Here is a 27,828-nt window from a genome sequence, read left to right as displayed (position 1 = left end):
CATCGCATGCGATGTGATCAGACCCGATTTTTAATTGTACAGCCACCCTGATGGGTGATAATGCCCCCCCATTGTTAATGACACCCCCACTATCAACGCCAACCCGAAACGTGGCGAGCAGCGGCGGTACGCATCCTCCAACCTTTTTAAACCCCCACTATCCATGTCAGCGTGGAGTTGATTTAAGATAGTGTGGCGAGCGCAGCGAGCCCGAAGCACGGCGAGCCGACGCGGATTACTTCACATTAATTCCGCATCCCCTCGCGGGGCTCGCTGCTCTCGCCACCCAAACATGTCCCCTCGCAAGCGGCCTAACGGGAGAGAAATTATTAGATGGTCGCCGACCAAATGTTCTTCATGGTAATAAAAGACCGTGTAGACTGACATTTATTCCGTCATCGCCACATCAGTGTTCTCAGGGGACGCCCATAAAATGCTGAGACTTTCCCATCTGCTGCCCATTGCCCCCCCCCCCCCTTCCTAGAGCAAACCGCTCGGAGAGAGGGGAAACCTCACACAAACCCCAATCATTGGTAAGGGGACGATATTGGACCCAAACGAACGGGTCTGAATTGACACTAGGTTTGCATTAGATTTCTATGTCCACTTGCTTTACACCTCTTTACTTCAGCTTTTAACAGACCGGTTACAAAATATTTTTGTTGTTTTTGTTTCTTCTGCTGTTTACAGAAGTTGGTATCAGAGAAGTTACCGCTGGCGCAGTTTCACTTGTGGCTTTTAAGTATTAAAATCCGCCAGATGTTTGTTCTCAGAAGTGACCACTTCTGCAATTCTACATTTTATTTTATCTCTGAAACAGCAGATTACTTACAAAGGCATTGCACAATACGGCGATCAGATACCCCCAATGCGGCGATCAGATACACCCAGTGCGGCGATCAGATACACCCAGTGCGGCGATCAGATGCACCCAATGCTCGCCCCATAGGAAAAATAAAAATCTTTACTGAGCTATGGATCACTAATAGGCATAATCAGTCATTGGGGGGCCTTGTAGCAAAATAATTGAATGCCCCCCTTGTACCACTCAAAATAAAAAAGCTATATATATATTATGGCTAGCTTTGGCAGGCAAATGAGGCCCCCCACCTGTGGGCCCCATAGCAGCTGTTGTGATGGGCGCTCATATCTGACCCACGGTGGTGAATTTATCAGTGTAAGTAATGTAAATAAGTCCCTGCTATTCAGGAGAATAGGGGCACGGTAATGCCATAAACACTGCAGGTCATTGAATATATACCTTTGTAACAGGAATTAATTTAAAATGCTGGTATGCATTGCTTGTTGCCCATTGAGGCTTTAATTTGTACCATAGTTACCCCCTTTTAAGAAAAAGCAGCTATTCTGATTGAGAGAAAGAGGAGCACCGCCCAGCAATGCCCAGTTATCCCTACAGCTAAGATATAGGCTACACTACCCCTGAGTTTGATGTCAGCATTCCAATGGTGCAATAAGAGCAAGTGAAATGTAAAAAGCCTTACTCTTCGTCAACATCTATAATACAGTCTCTTCCAACGTCTATTCCCTGTCTCGAAGGCAACACACAAAAATGTTGCCTTCTACAGACAAGAGGGTGAGGATGTTTTTGGCAACTTTCCATCCATGAGAAAATATGTGCAGGTGCATATAGTAAGAAACGTCATAAATTACACACAATAATGTAAAAGTAAAACTCTCAAAAAATAATACTATCCAAAGCTTGAACGTCATTGCCTTCGAAGGTTCCCCTAGAGTAGGCTTAAAAAGGTTTGACTGTAAGCCCAACCTAAAACGAGGTGCAGTGCAGATTGTAGACCATCATGGTTGAATGAACGTTTTCCGTGAAGATCTGGAGAACATTTATTAAGTTTCCTCATGTAGGTAGTCTTCAGTGACTTCAGTGATAGACCATTGTTCTCATGTATAAAATAACACAGTGATACCCAAGGTTTAAATAGAGCAACAACAGATTTGTTGAATTTTGGGGGGTTCTCTATAAATGTCTTTATTAGCAGCAATTGGCCTCTGCCTAATTTCTCAGTCTCACCGACGTTTTGGGGGTATCACTACTACCGCTGCTTTGTTCTTTGGCCTCCACATAAGCACCTGCGCATCATTGGCATTCGGTTTTACAAGAGCGCTTGGTGGAATTGGTTCATTTTTAATGAGCACTTGCGGCTGATCTTGACCAAAAGGTTCCTGTAGTTTGGCCCGCTGTCCCAACGGTAAGGTGGGCTTGACATCTATCTCCAGTTTCATTCTCCACTTGATGGTGTGTAGAATAATGAGGTCACCACCAGCCATGTTGATGGCCACCAGCCAAGTGGTAAAACTTTGGTCCCTCTTGATGCCCGTCAACATAGGCACATTGGAATCACTAACAGGCACAGCCCATGTCACACTTGGGTAGAAATTGTCATTCATACTAACGGTAAACTTGGTGTCCCGTTTGGTGGGGCCAGTAACAGTGCAGGTCTCAGTAGTATTGCCATACCAAGGGTAGTTTACTCCATCCGAGTCACTGATTGCTGGGATTGTACCGTTATCCAGATCTGGCAGCTCCCAACTGGATCTGAAAATGAGAACGAAATTAATTCATGTAAAAAGACATTAGTTACATTGTCTTTTTGTCACAGTGCCTATATTAATAAAAGGGAAGAAAGCAGTCAGCCAAATGGAGACTTCTGGTAACAGGTTTCCTACTTGTCATTGTGTTCTCTCCAACACCTTGTGTTCTACTGACATTATAAAATAACAATCACAATCTAAGTTACAGTACAATTGTTAAGGTGAATACACACTAGATGACATGCAAAAGATGCAATGTTGTCAACGATTTTCCTTGAGCTACTGGCGGTTGCATGTGACTTCAAAAGTGTACAAGTGTATGCCCAGCTATAGATTTATTCTAAGCAGCGGTGTCACTACCCAGGTGCTGGGGTGTCACCTCCAAAGAGATGACACTGCAGAAAGCTGTCTCTGCGGGGGGGGAGCCAGCATCTCTGGGGATCTCTACGGGGGGAGCCAGCATCTCTGGGGATCTCTGCGGGGGGAGCCAGCATCTCTGGGGATCTCTGCGGGGGGAGCCAGCATCTCTGGGGATCTCTGCGGGGGGAGCCAGCATCTCTGGGGATCTCTGCGGGGGGGAGCCAGCATCTCTGGGGATCTCTGCGGGGGGGAGCCAGCATCTCTGGGGATCTCTGCGCGGGGGGGGAAGCATCTCTGGAGATATCTGCGGGGGGGAGCCAGGATCTCTGCGGGGGGGGGGAGCCAGCATCTCTGGGGATCACTGCGGGGGAAGCCAGCATCTCTGGGGATCTCTGCGCGGGGGGGGGGGGGGGGGGGGGGAAAGCATCTCTGGAGATATCTGCGGGGGGAGAGCCAGCATTTCTGGGGATCTCTGCGGGGGGAGCCAGCATCTCTGGGGATCTCTGCGGGGGGGAGCCAGCATCTCTGGGGATCTCTACGGGGGGAGCCAGCATTTCTGGGGATCTCTGCGGGGGAGCCAGCATTTCTGGGGATCTCTGCGGGGGGAGCCAGCATCTCTGGGGATCTCTGCGGGGGGGAGCCAGCATCTCTGGGGATCTCTACGGGGGGAGCCAGCATTTCTGGGGATCTCTGCGGGGGAGCCAGCATCTCTGGGGATCTCTGCGGGGGGGGAGCCAGCATCTCTGGGGATCTCTGTGGGGGGGGAGCCAGCATTTCTGGGGATCTCTGCGGGGGAGCCAGCATCTCTGGGGATCTCTGCGGGGGGGGAGCCAGCATCTCTGGGGATCTCTGTGGGGGGAGAGCCAGCATTTCTGGGGATCTCTGCGGGGGGGAGCCAGCATCTCTGGGGATCTCTGCGGGGGGGGAGCCAGCATCTCTGGGGATCTCTGCGGGGGGGAGCCAGCATCTCTGGGGATCTCTGCGGGGGGGAGCCAGCATCTCTGGGGATCTCTGCGCGGGGGGGGAAGCATCTCTGGAGATATCTGCGGGGGGGAGCCAGGATCTCTGCGGGGGGGGGGAGCCAGCATCTCTGGGGATCACTGCGGGGGAAGCCAGCATCTCTGGGGATCTCTGCGCGGGGGGGGGGGAAAGCATCTCTGGAGATATCTGCGGGGGGAGAGCCAGCATTTCTGGGGATCTCTGCGGGGGGAGCCAGCATCTCTGGGGATCTCTGCGGGGGGGAGCCAGCATCTCTGGGGATCTCTACGGGGGGAGCCAGCATTTCTGGGGATCTCTGCGGGGGAGCCAGCATCTCTGGGGATCTCTGCGGGGGGGGAGCCAGCATCTCTGGGGATCTCTGTGGGGGGAGAGCCAGCATTTCTGGGGATCTCTGCGGGGGGAGCCAGCATCTCTGGGGATCTCTGCGGGGGGGGAGCCAGCATCTCTGGGGATCTCTACGGGGGGAGCCAGCATCTCTGGGGATCTCTGCGGGGGGAGCCAGCATCTCTGGGGATCTCTGCGGGGGGAGCCAGCATCTCTGGGGATCTCTGCGGGGGGGAGCCAGCATCTCTGGGGATCTCTGCGCGGGGGGGGGAAGCATCTCTGGAGATATCTGCGGGGGGGAGCCAGGATCTCTGCGGGGGGGGGGAGCCAGCATCTCTGGGGATCACTGCGGGGGAAGCCAGCATCTCTGGGGATCTCTGCGCGGGGGGGGGGGAAAGCATCTCTGGAGATATCTGCGGGGGGGAGCCAGCATCTCTGGGGATCTCTGCGGGGGGAGAGCCAGCATTTCTGGGGATCTCTGCGGGGGGAGCCAGCATCTCTGGGGATCTCTGCGGGGGGGAGCCAGCATCTCTGGGGATCTCTACGGGGGGAGCCAGCATTTCTGGGGATCTCTGCGGGGGAGCCAGCATCTCTGGGGATCTCTGCGGGGGGGGAGCCAGCATCTCTGGGGATCTCTGCGGGGGAATCCAGCATCTCTGGGAACCGCTGCGGGGGGGAGTTATGGATCATAGGCTCTACAAGGTCAATGTCGACACCTGAGCGAACATAGAAGTTATTTCAAGGAATGGAAACATTTACTGATGAACCCCGGGTGTCATCAGTAGCTCTTCTTCCTAATGTAGCCTGTATTTAATGATTAGTGGCCTTTAATCAGGGGGTTTGTCCTCTGCTTCAGCAGTTATTCCTGGAATGCTTGCACAGAGGACACACTAGCCGCGTTGAGCGTGAACACACTCACGTTTCAGCCTGACCTGCCCTTCCTGGCATCTGACCGGCTCTATACCGAGGAGAGGGCCCTGGTTATTATCTCTTGTCTTTCACAATAGCTCCCATCTCCCTGGGTTCTGCTATTTCCGCAGCTCTATCAGAACAGGAGCTCGGAGTGGGGGTTATAGCAATAAGCAGACGGCAGAACTCATCAATGTATTGGATGAATGGAATCAATAAGAGCAGTGATTACAGAAGCCAGCAGCAGGAGAACAGCGAGGATGTTCTCTGTCATCCCTGGTTATCCTCCTGCAGCCTACACGCTGACTGATACCTAAGCCAGCTCACTGTATCCATAGATGCAGTCCCTGGGTTGATAGTCAGGTGCCCACTGGTAAAAAGGCACTGCATGCCAGCTAGTTACACTGGGCATCAGCCAGAGGGTAACACCTGACGTGGCAGCAGCTCTGCTCTCCATAAGCATGGTGGTACCTACATCTTCAATCACATTTCCTTACAACCCCCCCCCCCCCCCCATCTACTTGTACAATCATCTCCTCCTATACAAACTGCAAGCTTTCCTTAAATATAAGTACATTCATATACTCATAAACCATTAATATATATTAAAGGCTAACTACTATTCATTTCTATAAGGTGAAGTACCACCAATGACTACTAGAGGCCACTCAACAGGTCAAATTACTCCTTTGTGTGCTAACAAAGTCATAACAAAAAGTGAAAGCAATTTTTGCAGGGACACGGATCTGTTTTAAACTTGCTGGATATGGAGAGAGGGAGCTGTGAAGACATAGATTGGAGGTAGGAGCAGATAGGTACTGGGGTGGGAAGTTTGTGGGCTAAAAACTGTCACAGCTCAAAGTGAAAGAAAAAACGGTCACAGCTTAAAGTAAAAGTACATTGATGAAGCCGTTATTTTGACGGGCTTATAACTAGTGGATATATAAGTAGCTGGGTAGTTTATACCCTAATAATCACTTATTAGCAGAACTGTCCGTCATGTCTCTCAGTGTCACAGACATAACACAGACCCTGCCAGATGTACAGCACACAACTGACTCAGGTCACCTGGTGTGTGCGCTACATACTATACAGCAGACATAACACAGACCCTGCCAGATGTACAGCACACAACTGACTCAGGTCACCTGGTGTGTGCGCTACATAATATACAGCAGACATAACACAGACCCTGCCAGATGTACAGCACACAACTGACTCAGGTCACCTGGTGTGTGCGCTACATAATATACAGCAGACATAACACAGACCCTGCCAGATGTACAGCACACAACTGACTCAGGTCACCTGGTGTGTGCGCTACATAATATACAGCAGACATAACACAGACCCTGCCAGACGTACAGCACACAACTGACTCAGGTCACCTTGTGTGTGCGCTACATAATATACAGCAGACATAACACAGACCCTGCCAGACGTACAGCACACAACTGACTCAGGTCACCTTGTGTGTGCGCTACATAATATACAGCAGACATAACACAGACCCTGCCAGACGTACAGCACACAACTGACTCAGGTCACCTGGTGTGTGCGCTACATAATATACAGCAGACATAACACAGACCCTGCCAGACGTACAGCACACAACTGACTCAGGTCACCTGGTGTGTGCGCTACATAATATACAGCAGACATAACACAGACCCTGCCAGATGTACAGCACACAACTGACTCAGGTCACCTGGTGTGTGCGCTACATAATATACAGCAGACATAACACAGACCCTGCCAGACGTACAGCACACAACTGACTCAGGTCACCTGGTGTGTGCGCTACATAATATACAGCAGACATAACACAGACCCTGCCAGATGTACAGCACACAACTGACTCAGGTCACCTGGTGTGTGCGCTACATAATATACAGCAGACATAACACAGACCCTGCCAGATGTACAGCACACAACTGACTCAGGTCACCTGGTGTGTGCGCCACATAATACACAGCAGACATAACACAGACCCTGCCAGATGTACAGCACACAACTGACTCAGGTCACCTGGTGTGTGCGCTACATAATATACAGCAGACATAACACAGACCCTGCCAGACGTACAGCACACAACTGACTCAGGTCACCTGGTGTGTGCGCTACATAATATACAGCAGACATAACACAGACCCTGCCAGATGTACAGCACACAACTGACTCAGGTCACCTGGTGTGTGCGCTACATAATATACAGCAGACATAACACAGACCCTGCCAGACGTACAGCACACAACTGACTCAGGTCACCTGGTGTGTGCGCTACATAATATACAGCAGACATAACACAGATCCTGCCAGATGTACAGCACACAACTGACTCAGGTCACCTGGTGTGTGCGCTACATAATATACAGCAGACATAACACAGACCCTGCCAGATGTACAGCACACAACTGACTCAGGTCACCTGGTGTGTGCGCTACATAATATACAGCAGACATAACACAGACCCTGCCAGATGTACAGCACACAACTGACTCAGGTCACCTGGTGTGTGCGCTACATAATATACAGCAGACATAACACAGACCCTGCCAGATGTACAGCACACAACTGACTCAGGTCACCTGGTGTGTGCGCTACATAATATACAGCAGACATAACACAGACCCTGCCAGATGTACAGCACACAACTGACTCAGGTCACCTGGTGTGTGCGCTACATAATATACAGCAGACATAACACAGACCCTGCCAGACGTACAGCACACAACTGACTCAGGTCACCTGGTGTGTGCGCTACATAATATACAGCAGACATAACACAGATCCTGCCAGATGTACAGCACACAACTGACTCAGGTCACCTGGTGTGTGCGCTACATAATATACAGCAGACATAACACAGACCCTGCCAGATGTACAGCACACAACTGACTCAGGTCACCTGGTGTGTGCGCTACATAATATACAGCAGACATAACACAGACCCTGCCAGATGTACAGCACACAACTGACTCAGGTCACCTGGTGTGTGCGCTACATAATATACAGCAGACATAACACAGACCCTGCCAGATGTACAGCACACAACTGACTCAGGTCACCTGGTGTGTGCGCTACATAATATACAGCAGACATAACACAGACCCTGCCAGATGTACAGCACACAACTGACTCAGGTCACCTGGTGTGTGCGCTACATAATATACAGCAGACATAACACAGACCCTGCCAGACGTACAGCACACAACTGACTCAGGTCACCTGGTGTGTGCGCCACATAATACACAGCAGACATAACACAGACCCTGCCAGATGTACAGCACACAACTGACTCAGGTCACCTGGTGTGTGCGCTACATAATATACAGCAGACATAACACAGACCCTGCCAGACGTACAGCACACAACTGACTCAGGTCACCTGGTGTGTGCGCCACATAATATACAGCAGACATAACACAGACCCTGCCAGACGTACAGCACACAACTGACTCAGGTCACCTGGTGTGTGCGCTACATAATATACAGCAGACATAACACAGATCCTGCCAGATGTACAGCACACAACTGACTCAGGTCACCTGGTGTGTGCGCTACATAATATACAGCAGACATAACACAGATCCTGCCAGATGTACAGCACACAACTGACTCAGGTCACCTGGTGTGTGCGCTACATAATATACAGCAGACATAACACAGACCCTGCCAGATGTACAGCACACAACTGACTCAGGTCACCTGGTGTGTGCGCTACATAATATACAGCAGACATAACACAGACCCTGCCAGATGTACAGCACACAACTGACTCAGGTCACCTGGTGTGTGCGCTACATAATATACAGCAGACATAACACAGACCCTGCCAGATGTACAGCACACAACTGACTCAGGTCACCTGGTGTGTGCGCTACATAATATACAGCAGACATAACACAGACCCTGCCAGATGTACAGCACACAACTGACTCAGGTCACCTGGTGTCTGCGCTACATAATATACAGCAGACATAACACAGACCCTGCCAGACGTACAGCACACAACTGACTCAGGTCACCTGGTGTCTGCGCTACATAATATACAGCAGACATAACACAGACCCTGCCAGACGTACAGCACACAACTGACTCAGGTCACCTGGTGTGTGCGCTACATAATATACAGCAGACATAACACAGACCCTGCCAGACGTACAGCACACAACTGACTCAGGTCACCTGGTGTGTGCGCTACATAATATACAGCAGACATAACACAGACCCTGCCAGACGTACAGCACACAACTGACTCAGGTCACCTTGTGTGTGCGCTACATAATATACAGCAGACATAACACAGACCCTGCCAGACGTACAGCACACAACTGACTCAGGTCACCTGGTGTGTGCGCTACATAATATACAGCAGACATAACACAGACCCTGCCAGATGTACAGCACACAACTGACTCAGGTCACCTGGTGTGTGCGCTACATAATATACAGCAGACATAACACAGACCCTGCCAGATGTACAGCACACAACTGACTCAGGTCACCTGGTGTGTGCGCTACATAATATACAGCAGACATAACACAGACCCTGCCAGATGTACAGCACACAACTGACTCAGGTCACCTGGTGTGTGCGCTACATAATATACAGCAGACATAACACAGACCCTGCCAGACGTACAGCACACAACTGACTCAGGTCACCTGGTGTGTGCGCCACATAATACACAGCAGACATAACACAGACCCTGCCAGACGTACAGCACACAACTGACTCAGGTCACCTGGTGTGTGCGCTACATAATACACAGCAGACATAACACAGACCCTGCCAGACGTACAGCACACAACTGACTCAGGTCACCTGGTGTGTGCGCCACATAATATACAGCAGACATAACACAGACCCTGCCAGACGTACAGCACACAACTGACTCAGGTCACCTGGTGTGTGCGCTACATAATATACAGCAGACATAACACAGATCCTGCCAGATGTACAGCACACAACTGACTCAGGTCACCTGGTGTGTGCGCTACATAATATACAGCAGACATAACACAGATCCTGCCAGATGTACAGCACACAACTGACTCAGGTCACCTGGTGTGTGCGCTACATAATATACAGCAGACATAACACAGACCCTGCCAGATGTACAGCACACAACTGACTCAGGTCACCTGGTGTGTGCGCTACATAATATACAGCAGACATAACACAGACCCTACCAGATGTACAGCACACAACTGACTCAGGTCACCTGGTGTGTGCGCTACATAATATACAGCAGACATAACACAGACCCTGCCAGATGTACAGCACACAACTGACTCAGGTCACCTGGTGTGTGCGCTACATAATATACAGCAGACATAACACAGACCCTGCCAGATGTACAGCACACAACTGACTCAGGTCACCTGGTGTCTGCGCTACATAATATACAGCAGACATAACACAGACCCTGCCAGACGTACAGCACACAACTGACTCAGGTCACCTGGTGTCTGCGCTACATAATATACAGCAGACATAACACAGACCCTGCCAGACGTACAGCACACAACTGACTCAGGTCACCTGGTGTGTGCGCTACATAATATACAGCAGACATAACACAGACCCTGCCAGACGTACAGCACACAACTGACTCAGGTCACCTGGTGTGTGCGCTACATAATATACAGCAGACATAACACAGACCCTGCCAGACGTACAGCACACAACTGACTCAGGTCACCTTGTGTGTGCGCTACATAATATACAGCAGACATAACACAGACCCTGCCAGACGTACAGCACACAACTGACTCAGGTCACCTGGTGTGTGCGCTACATAATATACAGCAGACATAACACAGACCCTGCCAGACGTACAGCACACAACTGACTCAGGTCACCTGGTGTGCGCGCTACATAATATACAGCAGACATAACACAGACCCTGCCAGACGTACAGCACACAACTGACTCAGGTCACCTGGTGTGCGCGCTACATAATATACAGCAGACATAACACAGACCCTGCCAGATGTACAGCACACAACTGACTCAGGTCACCTGGTGTGTGCGCCACATAATACACAGCAGACATAACACAGACCCTGCCAGATGTACAGCACACAACTGACTCAGGTCACCTGGTGTGTGCGCTACATAATATACAGCAGACATAACACAGACCCTGCCAGACGTACAGCACACAACTGACTCAGGTCACCTGGTGTGTGCGCTACATAATATACAGCAGACATAACACAGACCCTGCCAGACGTACAGCACACAACTGACTCAGGTCACCTGGTGTGTGCGCTACATAATATACAGCAGACATAACACAGACCCTGCCAGACGTACAGCACACAACTGACTCAGGTCACCTGGTGTGTGCGCTACATAATATACAGCAGACATAACACAGATCCTGCCAGATGTACAGCACACAACTGACTCAGGTCACCTGGTGTGTGCGCTACATAATATACAGCAGACATAACACAGACCCTACCAGATGTACAGCACACAACTGACTCAGGTCACCTGGTGTGTGCGCTACATAATATACAGCAGACATAACACAGACCCTGCCAGATGTACAGCACACAACTGACTCAGGTCACCTGGTGTGTGCGCTACATAATATACAGCAGACATAACACAGACCCTGCCAGATGTACAGCACACAACTGACTCAGGTCACCTGGTGTGTGCGCTACATAATATACAGCAGACATAACACAGACCCTGCCAGATGTACAGCACACAACTGACTCAGGTCACCTGGTGTGTGCGCTACATAATATACAGCAGACATAACACAGACCCTGCCAGACGTACAGCACACAACTGACTCAGGTCACCTGGTGTGTGCGCTACATAATATACAGCAGACATAACACAGATCCTGCCAGATGTACAGCACACAACTGACTCAGGTCACCTGGTGTGTGCGCTACATAATATACAGCAGACATAACACAGACCCTACCAGATGTACAGCACACAACTGACTCAGGTCACCTGGTGTGTGCGCTACATAATATACAGCAGACATAACACAGACCCTGCCAGATGTACAGCACACAACTGACTCAGGTCACCTGGTGTGTGCGCTACATAATATACAGCAGACATAACACAGACCCTGCCAGATGTACAGCACACAACTGACTCAGGTCACCTGGTGTGTGCGCTACATAATATACAGCAGACATAACACAGACCCTGCCAGATGTACAGCACACAACTGACTCAGGTCACCTGGTGTGTGCGCTACATAATATACAGCAGACATAACACAGACCCTGCCAGACGTACAGCACACAACTGACTCAGGTCACCTGGTGTGTGCGCCACATAATACACAGCAGACATAACACAGACCCTGCCAGATGTACAGCACACAACTGACTCAGGTCACCTGGTGTGTGCGCTACATAATATACAGCAGACATAACACAGACCCTGCCAGACGTACAGCACACAACTGACTCAGGTTACCTGGTGTGTGCGCCACATAATATACAGCAGACATAACACAGACCCTGCCAGACGTACAGCACACAACTGACTCAGGTCACCTGGTGTGTGCGCTACATAATATACAGCAGACATAACACAGATCCTGCCAGATGTACAGCACACAACTGACTCAGGTCACCTGGTGTGTGCGCTACATAATATACAGCAGACATAACACAGATCCTGCCAGATGTACAGCACACAACTGACTCAGGTCACCTGGTGTGTGCGCTACATAATATACAGCAGACATAACACAGACCCTGCCAGATGTACAGCACACAACTGACTCAGGTCACCTGGTGTGTGCGCTACATAATATACAGCAGACATAACACAGACCCTACCAGATGTACAGCACACAACTGACTCAGGTCACCTGGTGTGTGCGCTACATAATATACAGCAGACATAACACAGACCCTGCCAGATGTACAGCACACAACTGACTCAGGTCACCTGGTGTGTGCGCTACATAATATACAGCAGACATAACACAGACCCTGCCAGATGTACAGCACACAACTGACTCAGGTCACCTGGTGTCTGCGCTACATAATATACAGCAGACATAACACAGACCCTGCCAGACGTACAGCACACAACTGACTCAGGTCACCTGGTGTCTGCGCTACATAATATACAGCAGACATAACACAGACCCTGCCAGACGTACAGCACACAACTGACTCAGGTCACCTGGTGTGTGCGCTACATAATATACAGCAGACATAACACAGACCCTGCCAGACGTACAGCACACAACTGACTCAGGTCACCTGGTGTGTGCGCTACATAATATACAGCAGACATAACACAGACCCTGCCAGACGTACAGCACACAACTGACTCAGGTCACCTTGTGTGTGCGCTACATAATATACAGCAGACATAACACAGACCCTGCCAGACGTACAGCACACAACTGACTCAGGTCACCTGGTGTGTGCGCTACATAATATACAGCAGACATAACACAGACCCTGCCAGACGTACAGCACACAACTGACTCAGGTCACCTGGTGTGTGCGCTACATAATATACAGCAGACATAACACAGACCCTGCCAGACGTACAGCACACAACTGACTCAGGTCACCTGGTGTGTGCGCTACATAATATACAGCAGACATAACACAGACCCTGCCAGATGTACAGCACACAACTGACTCAGGTCACCTGGTGTGTGCGCTACATAATATACAGCAGACATAACACAGACCCTGCCAGATGTACAGCACACAACTGACTCAGGTCACCTGGTGTGTGCGCTACATAATATACAGCAGACATAACACAGACCCTGCCAGATGTACAGCACACAACTGACTCAGGTCACCTGGTGTGTGCGCTACATAATATACAGCAGACATAACACAGACCCTGCCAGATGTACAGCACACAACTGACTCAGGTCACCTGGTGTGTGCGCTACATAATATACAGCAGACATAACACAGATCCTGCCAGATGTACAGCACACAACTGACTCAGGTCACCTGGTGTGTGCGCTACATAATATACAGCAGACATAACACAGATCCTGCCAGATGTACAGCACACAACTGACTCAGGTCACCTGGTGTGTGCGCTACATAATATACAGCAGACATAACACAGATCCTGCCAGATGTACAGCACACAACTGACTCAGGTCACCTGGTGTGTGCGCTACATAATATACAGCAGACATAACACAGACCCTGCCAGATGTACAGCACACAACTGACTCAGGTCACCTGGTGTGTGCGCTACATAATATACAGCAGACATAACACAGACCCTGCCAGATGTACAGCACACAACTGACTCAGGTCACCTGGTGTGTGCGCTACATAATATACAGCAGACATAACACAGGCCCTGCCAGATGTACAGCACACAACTGACTCAGGTCACCTGGTGTGTGCGCTACATAATATACAGCAGACATAACACAGACCCTGCCAGATGTACAGCACACAACTGACTCAGGTCACCTGGTGTGTGCGCTACATAATATACAGCAGACATAACACAGACCCTGCCAGATGTACAGCACACAACTGACTCAGGTCACCTGGTGTGTGCGCTACATAATATACAGCAGACATAAACAATTATCCAGAGGTCCTGGCAGGGAATGTCACACTCATGACATATGTAACTGCAGGGAAGGAAGTATTGTCAATGGAATGTCCAGTAGGAAATGTACTAGGTAACTAGGATCCAGGCCACATACTGCTCAGATCATTAGTACAGTGTGCTGGCCTCAGTTATTAGGTCACTGGCTCCCATCAGTGCATTATATAGAACAAAACGCTGTACCTCACCCCTATGGGGGGGAATGTAAGTGTGGTGCATGCGGGGGGCCACTAGATGGCACCCAACTAAATAATTCAAGCGTTGCTACATTCCGAGCTCACAGCACTTTTTTGCCAATTACCCTCCATCTTTTTGTATAACCAGAGACAAATAAAACTGATGATGGAGCCAGAAGGCGCCCCTACACTCGCATGCGATACCTCGGGCAACTGCTCGCGATGGCTAGGATCCCATAAGATCAGGGGAGTCTCCAGAGGGGGGTTCAAAATTCAAATATGGGAGACAGAACAACTGACATTCCAAATGGTGCAACTCCCCACTTCTGGAGCTGCTACATTGCATGCGGTGTATCGTATGCGATCCCTGTCATGGCTGATAGATCCTCGGGACAACCATGACGATCTCTGGATCCGATACACATGGATCCACACATCACATGCGCCATAACACTTTTTACACGATATATCGGATTAATGAGTCTAAATTGTGTGTAAAAAGACCAAGTGTATGGGGTTTTAAGTAGGAAAGCCCTTGTCTTTAGAGCTTGCATGTCGACATTTTGTTTAGACACCTCATGTTGACATTTTGACTGTCAACATTCCCATTGTCGACCTTCCAACCCTGTTGACCTATTTTATGTGTCGACCTAAGCCCTGTCGACCTTCAGTGGTGGTCTCAATGACCTATACCTGTCCTTAGAGCTCACTGTTGTGACGAGATAAGCGCAGTATTGCTGTGCGCACAGAAGCGGAGACTCGCACGTACCGGCACAATATGGAGAACTGTGATGAGATAAGTGCAGTATTGCTGTGCGCACAGAAGCGGCGACTCACGCGTACCGGCACAATATGGAGAACTGTGATGAGATAAGCGCAGTATTGCTGTGCGCACAGAAGCAGAGACTCACACATACCGGCACAATATGGAGAACTGTGACGAGATAAGCGCAGTATTGCTATGCGCACAGAAGCGGAGACTCACACGTACTGGCACAATATGGACAACTGTGATGAGATAAGCGCAGTATTGCTGTGCGCACAGAAGCAGAGACTCACACATACCGGCACAATATGGAGAACTGTGACGAGATAAGCGCAGTATTGCTGTGCGCACAGAAGCGGAGACTCACACGTACCGGCACAATATGGAGAACTGTGATGAGATAAGCGCAGTATTGCTGTGGGCACAGAAGCAGAGACTCACACGTACCGGCACAATATGGAGAACTGTGATGAGATAAGCGCAGTATTGCTGTGGGCACAGAAGCGGAGACTCACACGTACCGGCACAATATGGAGAACTGTGATGAGATAAGCGCAGTGTTGCTGTGCGCACAGAAGCGGAGACTCACACGTACCGGCACAATATGGAGAACTGTGATGAGATAAGCGCAGTATTGCTGTGCGCACAGAAGCGGAGACTCACACGTACTGGCGCAATATGGACAACTGTGACGAGATAAGCGCAGTGTTGTTGTGCGCACAGAAGCAGAGACTCACACGTACCGGCACAATATGGAGAACTGTGAAGAGATAAGCGCAGTATTGTGCGCACAGAAGCGGAGACTCACACGTACTGGCACAATATGGACAACTGTGACGAGATAAGCGCAGTGTTGTTGTGCGCACAGAAGCAGAGACTCACACGTACCGGCACAATATGAAGAACTGTGATGAGATAAGCGCAGTATTGTGCGCACAGAAGCGGAGACTCACACGTACCGGCACAATATGGAGAACTGTGATGAGATAAGCGCAGTATTGCTGTGCGCACAGAAGCAGAGACTCACACATACCGGCACAATATGGAGAACTGTGATGAGATAAGCGCAGTATTGCTGTGCGCACAGAAGCGGAGACTCACACGTACCGGCACAATATGGAGAACTGTGATGAGATAAGCGCAGTATTGCTGTGCGCACAGAAGCGGAGACTCACACGTACTGGCGCAATATGGACAACTGTGACGAGATAAGCGCAGTGTTGTTGTGCGCACAGAAGCAGAGACTCACACGTACCGGCACAATATGGAGAACTGTGAAGAGATAAGCGCTGTATTGTGCGCACAGAAGCAGAGACTCACACGTACCGGCACAATATGGAGAACTGTGAAGAGATAAGCGCAGTATTGTGCGCACAGAAGCAGAGACTCACACGTACCGGCACAATATGGAGAACTGTGATGAGATAAGCGCAGTATTGCTGTGCGCACAGAAGCAGAGACTCACACGTACCGGCACAATATGGAGAACTGTGATGAGATAAGCGCAGTATTGCTGTGCGCACAGAAGCGGAGACTCACACGTACCGGCACAATATGGAGAACTGTGACGAGATAAGCGCAGTATTGCTGTGCACACAGAAGCGGAGACTCGCACGTACCGGCACAATATGGAGAACTGTGATGAGATAAGCGCAGTATTGCTGTGCGCACAGAAGCGGCGACTCACGCGTACCGGCACAATATGGAGAACTGTGATGAGATAAGCGCAGTATTGCTGTGCGCACAGAAGCAGAGACTCACACATACCGGCACAATATGGAGAACTGTGACGAGATAAGCGCAGTATTGCTGTGCGCACAGAAGCGGAGACTCACACGTACTGGCACAATATGGACAACTGTGATGAGATAAGCGCAGTATTGCTGTGCGCACAGAAGCAGAGACTCACACATACCGGCACACTATGGAGAACTGTGACGAGATAAGCGCAGTATTGCTGTGCGCACAGAAGCGGAGACTCACACATACCGGCACAATATGGAGAACTGTGACGAGATAAGCGCAGTATTGCTGTGCGCACAGAAGCGGAGACTCACACGTACCGGCACAATATGGAGAACTGTGATGAGATAAGCGCAGTATTGCTGTGCGCACAGAAGCAGAGACTCACACATACCGGCACAATATGGAGAACTGTGATGAGATAAGCGCAGTATTGCTGTGCGCACAGAAGCGGAGACTCACACGTACCGGCACAATATGGAGAACTGTGATGAGATAAGCGCAGTATTGCTGTGCGCACAGAAGCGGAGACTCACACGTACTGGCGCAATATGGACAACTGTGACGAGATAAGCGCAGTGTTGTTGTGCGCACAGAAGCAGAGACTCACACGTACCGGCACAATATGGAGAACTGTGAAGAGATAAGCGCAGTATTGCTGTGCGCACAGAAGCAGAGACTCACACGTACTGGCGCAATATGGACAACTGTGACGAGATAAGCGCAGTGTTGTTGTGCGCACAGAAGCAGAGACTCACACGTACCGGCACAATATGAAGAACTGTGATGAGATAAGCGCAGTATTGTGCGCACAGAAGCGGAGACTCACACGTACCGGCACAATATGGAGAACTGTGATGAGATAAGCGCAGTATTGCTGTGCGCACAGAAGCAGAGACTCACACATACCGGCACAATATGGAGAACTGTGATGAGATAAGCGCAGTATTGCTGTGCGCACAGAAGCGGAGACTCACACGTACCGGCACAATATGGAGAACTGTGATGAGATAAGCGCAGTATTGCTGTGCGCACAGAAGCGGAGACTCACACGTACTGGCGCAATATGGACAACTGTGACGAGATAAGCGCAGTGTTGTTGTGCGCACAGAAGCAGAGACTCACACGTACCGGCACAATATGGAGAACTGTGAAGAGATAAGCGCAGTATTGTGCGCACAGAAGCAGAGACTCACACGTACCGGCACAATATGGAGAACTGTGAAGAGATAAGCGCAGTATTGTGCGCACAGAAGCAGAGACTCACACGTACCGGCACAATATGGAGAACTGTGATGAGATAAGCGCAGTATTGCTGTGCGCACAGAAGCAGAGACTCACACGTACCGGCACAATATGGAGAACTGTGATGAGATAAGCGCAGTATTGCTGTGCGCACAGAAGAGGAGACTCACACGTACCGGCACAATATGGAGAACTGTGATGAGATAAGCGCAGTATTGCTGTGCGCACAGAAGCGGAGACTCACACGTACCGGCACAATATGGAGAACTGTGATGAGATAAGCGCAGTATTGCTGTGCGCACAGAAGCGGAGACTCACACGTACTGGCGCAATATGGACAACTGTGACGAGATAAGCGCAGTGTTGTTGTGCGCACAGAAGCAGAGACTCACACATACCGGCACAATATGGAGAACTGTGATGAGATAAGCGCAGTATTGCTGTGCGCACAGAAGCGGAGACTCACACGTACCGGCACAATATGGAGAACTGTGATGAGATAAGCGCAGTATTGCTGTGCGCACAGAAGCGGAGACTCACACGTACTGGCGCAATATGGACAACTGTGACGAGATAAGCGCAGTGTTGTTGTGCGCACAGAAGCAGAGACTCACACGTACCGGCACAATATGAAGAACTGTGATGAGATAAGCGCAGTATTGTGCGCACAGAAGCGGAGACTCACACGTACTGGCGCAATATGGACAACTGTGACGAGATAAGCGCAGTGTTGTTGTGCGCACAGAAGCAGAGACTCACACGTACCGGCACAATATGGAGAACTGTGAAGAGATAAGCGCAGTATTGTGCGCACAGAAGCAGAGACTCACACGTACCGGCACAATATGGAGAACTGTGATGAGATAAACGCAGTATTGTTGTGCGCACAGAAGCGGAGACTCACACGTACCAGCACAATATGGAGAACTGTGATGAGATAAGCGCAGTATTGCTGTGCGCACAGAAGCGGTGACTCACACATACCGGCACAATATGGAGAACTGTGATGAGATAAGCGCAGTATTGTTGTGTGCACAGAAGCAGAGACTCACACGTACCGGCACAATATGGAGAACTGTGATGAGATAAGCGCAGTATTGCTGTGCGCACAGAAGCAGAGACTCACACGTACCGGCACAATATGGAGAACTGTGATGAGATAAGCGCAGTATTGCTGTGCGCACAGAAGCAGAGACTCACACGTACCGGCACAATATGGAGAACTGTGATGAGATAAGCGCAGTGTTGCTGTGCGCACAGAAGCAGAGACTCACACGTACCGGCACAATATGGAGAACTGTGATGAGATAAGCGCAGTGTTGCTGTGCGCACAGAAGCAGAGACTCACACGTACCGGCACAATATGGAGAACTGTGATGAGATAAGCGCAGTGTTGTTGTGTGCACAGAAGCAGAGACTCACACGTACCGGCACAATATGGAGAACTGTGATGAGATAAGCGCAGTATTGCTGTGCGCACAGAAGCAGAGACTCACACGTACCGGCACAATATGGAGAACTGTGATGAGATAAGTGCAGTATTGTTGTGTGCACAGAAGCAGAGACTCACATGTACCGGCACAATATGGAGAACTGTGATGAGATAAGCGCAGTATTGCTGTGCGCACAGAAGCAGAGACTCACACGTACCGGCACAATATGGAGAACTGTGATGAGATAAGTGCAGTATTGCTGTGTGCACAGAAGCAGAGACTCACACATACCGGCACAATATGGAGAACTGTGACGAGAAGATAAGCGCAGTATTGTGCGCACAGAAGCGGAGACTCACACGTACCGGCACAATATGGAGAACTGTGATGAGATAAGTGCAGTATTGCTGTGTGCACAGAAGCAGAGACTCACACATACCGGCACAATATGGAGAACTGTGACGAGATAAGCGCAGTATTGCTGTGCGCACAGAAGCGGAGACTCACACGTACCGGCACAATATGGAGAACTGTGATGAGATAAGCGCAGTATTGCTGTGCGCACAGAAGCGGAGACTCACACGTACCGGCACAATATGGAGAACTGTGATGAGATAAGCGCAGTGTTGCTGTGCGCACAGAAGCGGAGACTCACACGTACCGGCACAATATGGAGAACTGTGATGAGATAAGCGCAGTATTGCTGTGCGCACAGAAGCGGAGACTCACACGTACCGGCACAATATGGAGAACTGTGATGAGATAAGCGCAGTGTTGCTGTGCGCACAGAAGCGGAGACTCACACGTACCGGCACAATATGGAGAACTGTGATGAGATAAGTGCAGTATTGTTGTGTGCACAGAAGCAGAGACTCACATGTACCGGCACAATATGGAGAACTGTGATGAGATAAGCGCAGTATTGCTGTGCGCACAGAAGCAGAGACTCACACGTACCGGCACAATATGGAGAACTGTGATGAGATAAGTGCAGTATTGTTGTGTGCACAGAAGCAGAGACTCACATGTACCGGCACAATATGGAGAACTGTGATGAGATAAGCGCAGTATTGCTGTGCGCACAGAAGCAGAGACTCACACGTACCGGCACAATATGGAGAACTGTGATGAGATAAGTGCAGTATTGTTGTGTGCACAGAAGCAGAGACTCACATGTACCGGCACAATATGGAGAACTGTGATGAGATAAGCGCAGTATTGCTGTGCGCACAGAAGCAGAGACTCACACGTACCGGCACAATATGGAGAACTGTGATGAGATAAGCGCAGTATTGCTGTGCGCACAGAAGCGGAGACTCACACGTACCGGCACAATATGGAGAACTGTGATGAGATAAGCACAGTATTGTTGTGTCGCCACCCAGCTAGGCGTCCGGAAGGACAGAAATAAGTGTGATAAGATATTGGGAGGAGGCAGCGTGGTGTGGGAGTAACACTGACAGCTGCTGACAACAGCTCATTCTCTGGTAATGTACAAAGAATGCATGTGATAGCCCTGGGTCCATTACTGCGGGCTCAGACGCAGCGGGGTTAATCCGAGAAGCTGTAGCGTGTTCACCGCCCAGGTGGGTGACGAAGAGAAAGATGCAGAGGACATCGCCCGAAGCTTGTACTCTACCCTGGAGATGTAGCCACTGAGAAGGTGTCCTCTAGGTGACGTACATTGACACGTACATAAAAGAGACACGTGGAATGTAGGGGCCAATTCACACCGCTTGTAGCAGGCCGAATTCATCCCTGATGGTCGGGATTTGTGCATGCACGAATATGAAAACCCCAGGAGCGAACGGCATAGGGGAGTTTCACAATGCCAGACCATTGCTTGTGGCAGTGGTGGCAGCAGCTACTGGATGGCACAAAAGACGCGGAGCCCTGGAGTAATAGCGGAGATGCCCGGTGACTCCTCAGATATCTAGGCCAGTGATACGAGGAGTCTGAGGTAACACAAAACTCAACTGATTTTTTCAGCTTACTTGGATCACTGACTGAGGAGTCATCAGCCTGATGGTCAGCAACATGGAGTCACGGCCCCATGGATGGTTGTGCCCACTTTGGGGTCAGGACCCACAGTTTGAGAACCAGTGAAATAGAGAGAAAGATCCTTGAAGCCGCCTTCGGGATCTCGCTGCACTGCGGATCTATTTCAATAATCGATTCTTTATAACCAGATCATAGTGTTTCATGGCTGCAAGTTGGCAGATTAAGTTGCACAAATTGTAACAATGTTTCTGAAATCTATCTACATTGTATCGAAAACCAAATACATTTTCTAAAAAAATAAATAAATAAAGTTATGCTGTGTACACACGGTAAGATATGGCTTCCAATGTTGCCGATATAGTGAACATCGGAAGCCATATCGCATGCAGATCGCATGCTTTTTTAGGGCTTGCGAGCCCGATGCGCTGCCGATGCGCGCTCCCGTGTGAGCGCAAATCGGCAGCCAAATAGAGAGGGCAGGCAACACTATATAGTCTAAATTGTGCCCCTCTAGCATGCCGTGTGATGCCAGTCCGGGCTCGCATCGCACGGCATATCGCCCCCGTGTGTACACACCATTACACAAATCATATTATTGTTAGAATCCTTAATGTGACCAAAGCCTATACAACATCACAGCTACTGTGGAACTAACAGTCCCAGCATGCTATGCCAGCCGAGATCTATCATGCCTCATAACTCAATACTGACAGTCCTATTTTTACCCCCATAATTATATATCAAAATGTCAGCTCATTAGGTCGGCAAGATGTGGACAGATAGCACAAGTCCAGGAAGTGTGGTGCGAGGTGTCACATCCTGCGGAACCACAAACAGGAAGCAGCACTACGCCACAGGGTCACTTCCTGGCAGGATGAGACAAATATGGACTCTAAAGGGAAGTCTCAGTTTCAGGGCGATGGCTGCTAATAGAGGCTGAGTGTAACTGGAGATTTTGGGGTATGATATACACAGTGAAATGCTGCAGCCGCATATCTCTATGTAGTGAATACGGCGCAAAGTTTCATCATAAAATCCTTATACATGTTAGATTGTGCTGAGGGATTCGGTATGAAATACAGACGGTCATAATACCGACAACCATTGACCGACGGTCAAAATACCAACAAGGTCAAAATACCGACATTTAAAATACCGACACGGTCAAAATACTGACATTTAAAATATACACAGGTCAAAAAGTATACACAAGTTATTCATATTTGTGGTCTGTATATTGACATAGGTGGACATAAAACCCATATGAGTGTACCGCGTCCCTGCGCATGGCTCGCTGCGCTCGCCATGCTTCGAGCGCGGTACCTCGCTATGTTCGGCACACTATTTTACTCTCCCTCCACGCCCTAGTGGATGGTAGGGCATAAAATTCCGCCTGTCGGCACATGTCGGCACATGTCGGTGCGACATGGACAGTCAAACGTAGCACTGCGTCCCCTCACATTGCTCGCTACGTTTACCATGCTTCGGGCACGGTGCCTCGCTGCGCTCGGCACACTATTTTATTCTCCCTCCATGTCCACTGGGATGATAAAATATGAAAAAATTAAATGTCGGTATTTTGACCGTCGGTATTTTGATTGTAGGTAAATTGACTGCATCCCGTGCTGAGGACTGTCTGACTGCAGGTTACTGATGCAGGGCACTACACCCATAGCAAATTTAAGGGGTCAATTCAACTGTACACAATGTGCCACTGACCATTGCTGTGATGCTCGGCTGGGGGCATCTCAGCCAGTTATGGAATCACCGGCATCACAACTTTTCTCGGGTACCGCTGTGGGAGATACAGATGAGACTTGTGATTGTGCCATTCAAGAACATTGTAGGGAATTCAATTGACCTCTAGCTAGCGATGGCCATCGGTCATCAATGATTCAAAATCATAGATGGTTTATGGCCGATGTAGAACAGTTTTACCATCTAGTGGGGGAGAACCAGATGGTTTCCCTCCATCGATGTCAAGCATAAATGAATAGCTTTTTTTCCCCCAGGGGGCTGGGACATGGGGCATAGCTCCACCCCCAATGTCCATAAAACAATGTCCCCATGTTTTTATTGGCCCACAGGCCAATCAGTCAAAGAAAATAGATGACTATTGATAAAAACATTGATGGTCATCCATTGCATAGTATGCCACTATCGATGGGCAGAAGCACTATTGCCATTGATAGCAACCATCCACGTCAATGGCAACGATGGCCATCCCTACCCCTAACATAAGATGGAAACAATGATCTAATCAGTTCTCCTTACGCTATGTACATAATGGAATGATGTCACCTGCAGCAGACACTTACATGCCCAGGTCTCCATAGTAATTGTAGAACTGCATATGGTTACATGCCTGGATCCATCCCACCCGCCAGGACTCCTTCTCCGAGATTGGAGGCACTAACACTTGGGCGGTCGCTCGGAAATGGGGTGTCCTGTATCTGAGGACAACGCTGGACGACTCATCGATGCTGGTGGGAGAAGAGTCAATGGAGGCTTTGATCTCCAGGACAGAAATGGATTCTCTGAAGACCTTGGGTTTGCAGCTAAGGCTATGGATGCACCCCATAGTATTTAACACTAGGGCAATCTCAAGCAGGCTCAGATAGTCCTGTGGAAGGCGACACATCGAGATGATGCTTCTGCCTTCCAAGTCACAGATGGGGGAGACCTGGTCCCGATGGCTGTAGTTTATATGGTAGATCCCTCTTGCTATATCCATAGAGATGTATTCAGGAGCATTTCAGGGCTGTATACAGACTACGTGCTACAGTGGTTCCAGGTTCCGGCCTCTGGGTACCTGGAATAAACAATGTTTTATTACAGTGAGTGAATTATTAGCAGACGTAAGATACATTTTCTGCAACCTATATGTTAGGGCTCCGAGCCGTTCCACTGGTTAACAGAGCGTTCGCATTGAGATATGTGTCTATGTACTAATGGGGCCTACACACTGGGAGACTTGCTGAGCGTTCTGAGCGACGCTAGATCACGCAGCACACGGCCATGTGTCAGCGATGTGTGCTGAGCGATGTGCCAGGACCAGTGTTCTCCAGTGTATTACTGGCCCTGACCGCTTACTATCCGGCTGCTGGATATTAGTGGCCAGGCGATAGTGAAGCGTGGGGCCACACATCGCTATGGCCCCTACACATGGAGCGATGTAGGGGCGTTTTCTATGCAATCTAGTGAGATCACTTATTAAATGCCCTTATATCGCCCCCTGTGTGTAGACCCATAAGTCTTGGAGAGAGATAAGGTTGATGGTGATAAATACATAGCCGTTAGAAGCTGATTGGCTGGCACTTTAGGTCAATCAACTTTATCTCTCTCCAAGACTTAGTACATAGACCACATAAAGCCCCCATACATTACTTCTCACCTCAGAGATGTTGCCCACAATCCCCCTTTTAGCTGCCCAGGACCTGGATCGCATGTGTTCCTTTTGCATGCAATATATCGCATGCAATCTCAGCCAATCCCGCCCGACTCAGGGGCAATCAAAGAGATTGCTCCTGCAGCTGGGGCGACTCGCAGGCTCCGGTGTGATGCACATGGGTGGGACCGCGCATCACATCGGACCCGCTGTCGGTCACCTGCAATTTGGGCTCTTTTCCTGTGATTGATTGCTGCAAGGTCGGGAAGTGAGGCCAGTGATTCGGGCTCGGTGGCTCACTGCGCTCGCCACACTATATAAAGTCAACTCCATGCCGACATGGATAGTGGGGGTATGAGTGTACTAACTATAGTGGGCGCCCAACTAACATATAAGTACCATATATATATATATATATATATATATATACACACACGCATGCACACACGCATATTTCTATATGATTTTTTTTCAAGAAGAATAAACCAAGTAATTAGGAACGCGTGGTGACAGGTGCATTAATATGTAAACGGGTATAGTGACAGAACCCAGAGAATCAGTGTCACCTGCAGCACAGGATCACACAGAATTTTAAATGTGGGCATAAAAAAATGATTTTCTTTTCTATAAATAATTTAATGTCAATTGTTCCATATTCTTCATATATTATAGATGATAACAAGGAAGGATTAACGCATTTACCCCAACGCCTATTGCAATACACCCAATAATATTGTATACCGGCTCTGATCATTATAACTGGACTTGGCACAGAGATACACATTACTAGTAATATTATAGTCACATGGTAAATGAACCATGGTTCTCCCCCCCACACTGGAGCCAATATTTTGGGTCTAAGCCTAATGTATCTTGTAGGGTGGGGGTGCAGTTATTAACCCTTCGTTGGCATCTCCCGCTGCCATAAATAACGATGAAATAACTTACTCTGTTTTTTTGTGTGTTATTCCGGTCCTCATTGATTTGCCTCTGTATGTTCTGGGCTTGGCGCTGCTGTAATTAGGGAATAGCACTAAGCTCAGGCTATCTGGACAGTTTAGCTGACAATACAGAGTGTTCATTTGGAATCAGCATTTCATTGTGACGGAATTGCTGTAGCATAATGCAGCAAGCGCCTCTCAGAGCTGGGAGAACACAACACTCACTACTGACACTCTTCTATTTCCCCCTCAATCATTTGAATATATCTGCAATGGTGTGCAAAGACTATAGGAGGGGAGAAGGGGAAGTTACATGTGGAGAGGGGGAGCAGGGGGAACACCTATTTGCCAGCAAGGGGAACTTTCTCTGTTGATTTGGCAGAGACATCATAATGCTATAATGTCTCTTGGTTACATAAAGAGAGGATTTGACCCCTCAGCCAAGGGCTGGCATGCAGAGAGAGTGACCCCTCAGCAAAGGGCTGGCATGCAGGGAGAGTGACCCCTCAGCCAAGGGCTGGCATGCATGGAGAGTGACCCCTCAGCCAAGGGCTGGCATGCAGGGAGAGTGACCCCTCAGCCAAGGGCTGGCATGCAGGGAGAGTGACCCCTCAACCAAGGGCTGGCATGCAGGGAGAGTGACCCCTCAGCCAAGGGCTGGCATGCAGGGAGAGTGACCCCTCACCCAAGGGCTGGTATGCAGGGAGAGTGACCATTCAGACAAGGGCTGGCATGCAGGGAGAGTGACCCTAAGCCAAGGGATTCCATGCAGGGAGAGTGACCCCTCAGCCAAGGGCTGGCATGCAGGGAGAGTGACCCCTCAGCCAAGGGCTGGCATGCAGGGAGAGTGACCCCTCAGCCAAGGGCTGGCATGCAGGGAGAGTGACCCCTCAGCCAAGGGATGGCATGCAGGGATAGTGACCCCTCAGCCAAGGGCCACACATACAATACAGACTGTTGGTACCTGTGTCAGTGCAGGGTCTCTTCTTCTGCTCCTGGCCCCTCTTTGGGTTGTAGGGGGGTCTGCCAGCCCCTCTCTGGGTTCCTGTAGGGAGAAGCGTTTTGGGGGGTTACCTTCTCCAGAACCCTATAAGGACCCTGTGTCTCCTGTTGCAGCTTCTGTGAGCACAACACTGCTGAGGATGGCAGGTGGTCCCATGTCTGCCCAGAAGGGGTCACTGAGGTAGGTGCCCCAGCCATGGCAGCGCATGCTGCCCGCAATCTGCCCCCCTGCAGCACAGTGACTGTCACCGCATCATACAGGGACACCACGCCCTCATGTGCTGCTGCTGCTGCTGCTGGCAGAGGGAACTTCGCTGGAGAACGAGAAGGGCGAGAAGTGTCAGTGATGTGCTGCTGCTG

General features: G+C 49.7%; 2 protein-coding genes across 4 annotated transcripts in view; one reads left to right on the top strand and one right to left on the bottom strand.

Moving 5' to 3' along the window:
* Positions 1 to 1,294: 1,294 nt before the first annotated feature.
* Positions 1,295 to 27,822, bottom strand: FAM78A (family with sequence similarity 78 member A). 3 transcript variants are annotated; one of them, XM_083160885.1, is made up of 4 exons: positions 27,431 to 27,822; positions 26,474 to 26,539; positions 24,456 to 24,949; positions 1,295 to 2,572 (listed from the first exon to the last, which is right to left on the bottom strand). In XM_083160885.1, exons 3-4 carry the CDS (start codon positions 24,869 to 24,871, stop codon positions 2,044 to 2,046), a joined length of 945 nt encoding a protein of 314 aa, XP_083017011.1. In that variant the 5' UTR covers positions 24,872 to 24,949; positions 26,474 to 26,539; positions 27,431 to 27,822; the 3' UTR covers positions 1,295 to 2,043. The 3 variants fall into 3 exon arrangements, with proteins under 3 accessions (XP_083017011.1, XP_083017010.1, XP_083017012.1); XM_083160884.1 differs by lacking the exon at positions 26,474 to 26,539; XM_083160886.1 differs by lacking the exons at positions 24,456 to 24,949; positions 26,474 to 26,539; positions 27,431 to 27,822 and adding an exon at positions 23,857 to 23,935.
* PLPP7 (phospholipid phosphatase 7 (inactive)) overlaps positions 27,566 to 27,828 on the top strand; it is a 30,856-nt gene continuing 30,593 nt past the window's right edge. The window contains exon 1 of the transcript XR_014460979.1: positions 27,566 to 27,828. The gene's annotated coding sequence lies outside the window, so the exon portion shown is untranslated.

This window comes from Crinia signifera, chromosome 9, assembly GCF_055691185.1.
Source record: "Crinia signifera chromosome 9, ASM5569118v1, whole genome shotgun sequence".
Taxonomy (NCBI): domain Eukaryota; kingdom Metazoa; phylum Chordata; class Amphibia; order Anura; family Myobatrachidae; genus Crinia; species Crinia signifera.
Note: the sequence above shows the minus strand (reverse complement) of the source record. Positions and strands in the feature narration are given on the sequence as shown.